Genomic DNA, 6942 nt, shown 5'->3' with positions numbered 1-6942 from the left:
ATTTCTTCACTCTTCAATCCATTTAATATGGCAATTGCTCTCTTTAAGTCGTAATTTCAACAATAACAGTAGATAATATATTTAATTCACAGAAGAGTTTAAGTAAGCTATGCATTTACCTTATGCAAGCAATATGTTTTGCCATTAACGACGAAGATTTGGTCTGAGGCAAAACTGGTGCTGTTGCTTATCTTAACTTTATCTTTAAAATCACTACAAATAATGCAGCACGTTTTAGAGCGAAACGTACTTTGTAAACAGAGGCTAGCCAACTTATTTGCCGTCCCTCTCGTGTCATTTTTCTTTGTTTAAAGACAATGAAAAGACAATATATTATATATAATTTAACAATTCAACCTAAAACAATTCAACCGCATGAGGTCAAAAGATGCCATATCAGCATTAATTCACCTGCAGCTAAGATGTAGACAAAGTGCATGTATTTAATTGCCAATATGCACGTAAAAAACGACGAACTTTCTGCAAGGGTCGAAAACTCAAAAAAGAATAATTAAAACTTTGTACATAGTCGACATCCACAGAACAAAAGCGGCAAAGAAAAAAATTAAATTTAAAGGAAAAGAGAAGTGCAAAAAATGAACACTGAAAGAAGTCAGGAAGAAATACAACAAAAATAAAGCAAAGTACGTAAATAGACTCAGTAATTCAAGAATAAAGTAAACTTGACAAATGCATTAGTTATGATCGCACTTTCTTGAAGTTATGAAAAAGACAATTTTATTTTTGGGCATTTTTTTGTGTGCATTAATTGGTTTGAATTTTGTTTACGCTCTACGTTGGCGAAACAGATATCCTTTTATATATTCAATGAATGTTTCCTTCAGATTATATAATTTGCAGAAGTCTGTAGAAGCCAAAAATAAATTAAAAAATTGCAGTTATGTTTTTGTAAATTATGCATTGAGACACCTATATCATCAACATGTTAATGTGCATTATTATGTAGATTGTAGAGCATGCGACACTAACTCTGAAATAGCGGGCTCTGATTGACTTGAAAATATTTTTGGCAGTCTATTATTTTACAGAAATGGACTGGTAGTTGATCTATTAAACGTTATTTTATCAAAAAAGCAGACAAATTTTGTATAGGATTGAGCAAATGTTTCGTAAAACACCAAAGGGTAAAACTATTAAAAATCATCAGTTCATCTCAATCGGTCCTCATCAGAATGAAAATTTCCAATTTAAAAGGTTTTTCCTGAAATTTCTTGCCTGTTACATCATTCGTTGTCCGCGAAATTTAGATTCAACCTTACCTAAAAGGAGGATGGCAAGAACTAATAATTTTCAGTGTTTTTATCATGGAAAGCGTAATTCTTGCTTACTTTATCAAAGTAGATTTTTAACAACGTTATTTATGAACTCACTCAATGGTAATGCTGATTATTTTCCCGTACGCAGATGCCTTTGCCCAGAGCAAAAGTGGCCTGTGGCACAGTGAAATTTTTCCTCCTAGTTATTATCAAGTTGATGCTAACGTCAGTTTATAACTACCTATCAAATAAAATCTAGAGAAAAGCTTATGATTCCATGCAGATTCCTATCATCGCTATCCATATATAGGTAGCAACATGAACGATTTCGTTCATTCCAAATCGCCCGATGTCTCTTAATCATATCTGTCAGGTAAAAAATTTCGCTTTTAAATTAGAAATTGTAATATAGTTACGAAAAACGACACGTTTGATTAAAATACATACAGAGATGTCGATGTTGATATATATGTAATCAATATGAAGACACTATCAAAATGATTTCTACATGTCTAACGCGAAGATATGCTTTACATTCTACATTCACCTGCGTCGTTATTATCATTTAATGAAGCTACGCCTTGCATTTTACAATGTCCATATTAAGAGTGACTTTTTGATGTATAATGCGCATGTGCATTCATTAAAATAGTTGCTAATGAACAGATGCGTATATAACTATACAAAGAAAAATGTAAGGCGCGTTTTATCAAACTTTGCTGTCTCAATTTAACTCACGTGGATACCATAAATATCACTGCATTAATGATTGTAGATTTGAAAAACATCAAGCACCCGAAGAAGAGTGAAAATTTGAGAGAAAATTAAAAATAACAGGTAAAGTGGCTTGTCTTTACTGTTTTTTTTAAGAATTTCGGAGATTGGAAGAAAAACTGCTCGCAAAGTTCATTTTAACTTCCTTTACACACAACAACACTTCCATAAACTAATAATTTAGAAATTGTCTATGGTACTGTCCCTATTTTTTTCTTAGCTATGTACGTACAAATAACCACATTATGTAAACATTCACTGCTCAGTAATATTCTGAGCGTTTCAGTTTCCCATATTTTCGTTAAAGGCTTAAGCTTGATATTTTGAAAACGCATGGGCACTTTGAAATGCATTTGTAGTTTCATTAAAGTTCCTGTACCTAAACTCATAAATCATGATTAACTTAAGTTAACGCTTTTAGTAAGAAGATAATTCTCTCTAAGCGTGGGATAAAAAAATAATACCATGGGGGATCCACAAATGAATTTCGAATTAACTAGTCGAAAAATATTAAATTCACACAAAGCTGCACTTATGTGCATGCCAATTGTTCTTTAACGGAGAAAATTTCAAAATATAGAAAATTTGTAAGTAAAAGTGTCACTAAGATATTAAATTTGCAAAAAAAGCAATATCTGGCCTGAAAAGAGGTCATTAAATTTTCATGCAAATATATCACAATGATATTTATCTTAGTAATATCAAAATTTGTTTTCACATTTAGCACATTGAATTTTGATTTATGATACATGAAAAGATTTTCATTAATTGCTGTTTTTACAATTGTAAATTGTATCGACAAATAAACTTGACAAACAAACCTGACAAAACTTAAGATTGTTAGAGAGCTCTTGGTGCTTGAATAATGTTGTTTCATTCTCAATTGTGATTAGCTACGTCTAAGAACATAAAGACAATTCTCAATGACTACAACAAGATTGAAAATTTTCTGTTGATTACGTAATTTTTCATGTGACAAAAATGGAAAAGTATCATGGCTGAATCTTCATCGAGATTTGCAAGGGTTTCCCAAACTGATTTGGCCCAAATTATTGAAAATAAAACAGGGAAAAAACACGAAAAGGGTTACAATGCCAATCAGAAGGGTTTTCACAAAGTAGCTAGCGACTTAGGACAAAAAGACAAAAGCGAACTAAAAACAAACGAAGGTATCTATATGAGTTAAACTTATTTTATGTCGAAGCGCAAAAAACTTTTTGGCTTTATAATAGATATAAATCTTCTTTATTTACTGATTTAAAAGAATTGAAGCCAGTTTTCACATGATGTATCAAGAGTTATTCAGACCTTAGTAACATTCCCTCGGTCTGAATAGTTCTTGATATCATGCTCAGACCCAACTAATTTTTTTTAAAAAAATTGAACTATATATTTGAAGAAGATGGCAAGAAGAATAAAAAAGTGATAGCTTGTTCTTTTTATTGAAATATTTAGCTCTATAGCTTTATGTATTATCGTAACAACTATATTTTGCCTTATCTTTTCAAAGTCAAATTTCACTTGAGCACAAATACTTCAACGGAAACAACGAGTGAGTGAAGAAGCGATAGATCTAAAGGGTGACATATTTTGAGACAACTCAAAAAATATACTGGCATATTTTGTGCAATTATTATATGTTCGGTCATCTTTCAACTCTGTAGCTACATGGGAAAGATGGCCATTGATTATAATCATAAGATATGGATCAAAGTACTCTAAAAGGAAATTTAGGAGATTGCAGTTAATAGGGTAATTTACTTTAATGAGAAGAAAAAAATTTTTGCTTTGCAAAATATTATGCAAGGCGCAACAAAACATTGGCCGCTGTTTCATGTTCTAAATATATAAACGAATGGACGCGGAGATTTGCGAAGCAGGTGCGGACGTTCAATCATTTGTAACGCATTAGTGATAAAATTGTTTTCCGAGTGCATTGTTTGTAGCACGTAACATGGCATATATGGCATGTATATTTTTAAATATATTATTGTATTCTCTCTTTGCACATCATCAAAAAGTCATGGCAGTTGGTGAAGATTTATTCGAGAAACATTGTGCAATCTCTATGGCAGTTCCCGCGCCGACAGAGCTATCGTTCCTTACAGCCGGTCTATGTATTTTCTTTACTCTAACAAGCATCCCAGGAAATCTCCTGATAATCTTAGCCGTCGTTCTTAACCCGAACAGAAATCTCCGCACTCCATTCAATTGGCTGGTCGTAAATTTAGCCGTAGCTGATTTGCTCGTGGGACTTTTCACTGATCCTATCATGGTCGTCATACATTTGAAAGAGGGAGTAGGCAAAAAGCTCTTGCAAGAGGATCGATATTCGGCTCATATGAGCTACTTCATTGCATGCAGCGCCTCCGTGTTGAGCATTACTACTCTCGCAGTAGAAAGATACCTCGCGGTTAGAAAACCATACATTTACAACAGCAGTGTGACGAGCAAACGGATAGTGTTGACGATAGCAAGCATTTGGCTTTTGTCGCTCAGCCTACCCAATGTATATTTCGAAGTCGACTACGTTTCATACTCCTTCATATTTGCCAATACTTGTGTTGCTATTGCATCGATAACAACTTGTCTGACATGTATTATGGTGTTGAAAACGATGAGAAAAAGAACACAGAACATGGTGAAACGTGCGCTGCCTGCTAATCGTCGCACAGATTTTGCATTCCCAACGCCCGCCTTAGTTGTGAGTGCGCATGAAACAGAAATGAAAGTGACCAAAATGTTCGCTGTCATTCTTCTTGCCATGTTGTGTTGTTATGTTCCGTCAACTCTGTGCTCGTATTTGTTGAACTTCTGCAAATCGTGCGGCTGTACAAATCTTCACTGGTTTCGCGACTTTCATTTCGTATTCGTGCTCATGAACTCGTCGGTAAATTTTTTCGCTTATGCCTTGCAGTCGCGAAAATTCAGGAGCGCTTTTGTCAAGATCATAAAGCGTACTCAAAATAGTGTAGAAAACGAGATGAGTTTACGTGTCACAAAAACCGGAGCCTGAGTCTATTCACTGAATGTTTTTTTAAAAAATTTAAAGATGCAAAAAACCCTACTATTTATCAAAATGTTCTAAAACGTACTAAGCGCTCAAATGGTGCTAAATGGTGCCAGGTCCAGATGACTAGTCGATATTATTTTAGGTCGATCAAAGTCAGGTTTGATTCGGTCACAATTCAAAATAACCAGCAAGACAAAAATTTGCCCGCTAAACAGGAATTGTTAGCCGTTATTTCGAGACGTGTAATCATCCACATGCTGCCTTTAATTGTAAATACTTAGTGTTTTCAAGGTGCAAGTAATTGAAAATATAAAAAAATAAATAATAAACTTTACAATTTGAGTCGTAAAGAAAAATACTTGCTTCGTGCAGTGGTGAAGCCAGGCCGATCTTTATACTCCCAGAATTCTAATTCTGATTTATTGTTTTTTCCAGCGAAAGAACACAAAAGTACTAGCATTGTAGGTGTAAAAAAAGAATAGTTTGCATTGTATAAGTATATAATGCCATTCTGCCAATGAAATAGAAAAAAGGTATGTGTTTAAGAATCTTTGAAGGCATTAAGTAAAGTTAAATTTGATTTATGTAAACACAAGATGTAAGTGGCAGAAATAAAAATTAATAAATAGTAACATTGAGCTTATTTCTTGTGTTGTAAAGTCGGGCCAAAAATGGCTATTACGGAGCTTTAGCAAGAGTACGACTAGTGGAAGTTTGACGGTGTAAGGGACTGGCACGAGGAAGTTTGCTGTCGTTGTCGCTTTGTCAAAATTAATAGGGAGCTTTAGCAAGAGTACGACTACGACAACGAGTACGAAGTTTGACCGTGTAAGAGAATAGCACGAGGACGTTTGTTGTCGTTATCGCTTCGTCAAAATTTTGCTTTAGTTGTAAACAACAGAATGAGCCTTTTTATTTGTGTAAAACACCGAAGTTTGCGAAGCAGCTACGGGTCTATTTGTCAATAATGATATCAACGAATCGGTAGTACTGATTTTGCGAGAATATAGGACTCTTTAGACTAAAAAATCTTCACTATTTTAAGTTTTATGTACGATATATTTATACTATTTTTTGTTTGTTTATCGTTCACTTTGCGTACGAAATACATGAAAGTTTTCAAGGTCATATTTTTCTTTTGAATGTACATATGCGCTCAAAAAAGGTTCTAAAGTAAAGCCTGTATGCTCGAAAATAGTACTGTAAACTAATTTCTTACACAATAAAAATAAATACCTACTTTCTTTGCTAAAAAGTCATCAGGGAGTTTTAGCAAGAGTACGACTACGAGAACGAGTACGACTACGAGAACGAGTACGAAATTTGACCATGTAAGGGAATGGCACGAGGAAGGTTGTTGTCGTTATCGCTTCGTCAAAATTTTGTTTTAGCTGTAAACAACAGAACGAGCCTTTTTATTGTGTAAAACACCGACGTTTGCGAAGCAGCTACGGCTCTATTTGTCAATAATGATATCAACGAATCGGTAATACTGATTTTGCGAGAATATAGGACTCTTTAGACTGAAAAATCTTCACTATTTTAAGTTTTATGTACGATATATTTGTACTATTTTATTGTTTGTTTACCTTTCACTTTGCGTACGAAATACATGAAAGTTTTGCAGGTCATATTTTCCTTTTTAATGTACATCTGGGCTCAAAAAGGGTTCTGAATTAAAGCCTGGATGCTCGAAAATAGTACTGTAAACTAATTTCTTACAGAATGAAGAAATATACCTACTTTCTTTCCTTAAAAAGGCATCGTAGTCGCGACTACGAATTTTTTACAAAACATCGTACTCAGATTGATGACGGCTACGTGTTGTTGTTGTCGCAACAATGTTCGCGCCAAAATGACGTAAATCGTACTCGTAGT

The 6942-nt window shown here is 34.0% G+C and overlaps 1 protein-coding gene across 1 annotated transcript; it reads left to right on the top strand.

The window, feature by feature from the left end:
• The first annotated feature begins 4089 nt into the window (after window positions 1–4089).
• LOC124445107 (adenosine receptor A2a-like) lies at window positions 4090–5067 on the top strand. The gene has a single exon (XM_046995814.1). It carries the CDS (start codon window positions 4120–4122, stop codon window positions 5065–5067), a length of 948 nt encoding a protein of 315 aa, XP_046851770.1. The 5' UTR covers window positions 4090–4119.
• Window positions 5068–6942: the final 1875 nt, after the last annotated feature.

Source organism: Xenia sp. Carnegie-2017, unplaced genomic scaffold (genome assembly GCF_021976095.1).
Source record: "Xenia sp. Carnegie-2017 unplaced genomic scaffold, XeniaSp_v1 HiC_scaffold_22, whole genome shotgun sequence".
Lineage (NCBI taxonomy): Eukaryota > Metazoa > Cnidaria > Anthozoa > Malacalcyonacea > Xeniidae > Xenia > Xenia sp. Carnegie-2017.
Note: the sequence above shows the minus strand (reverse complement) of the source record. Positions and strands in the feature narration are given on the sequence as shown.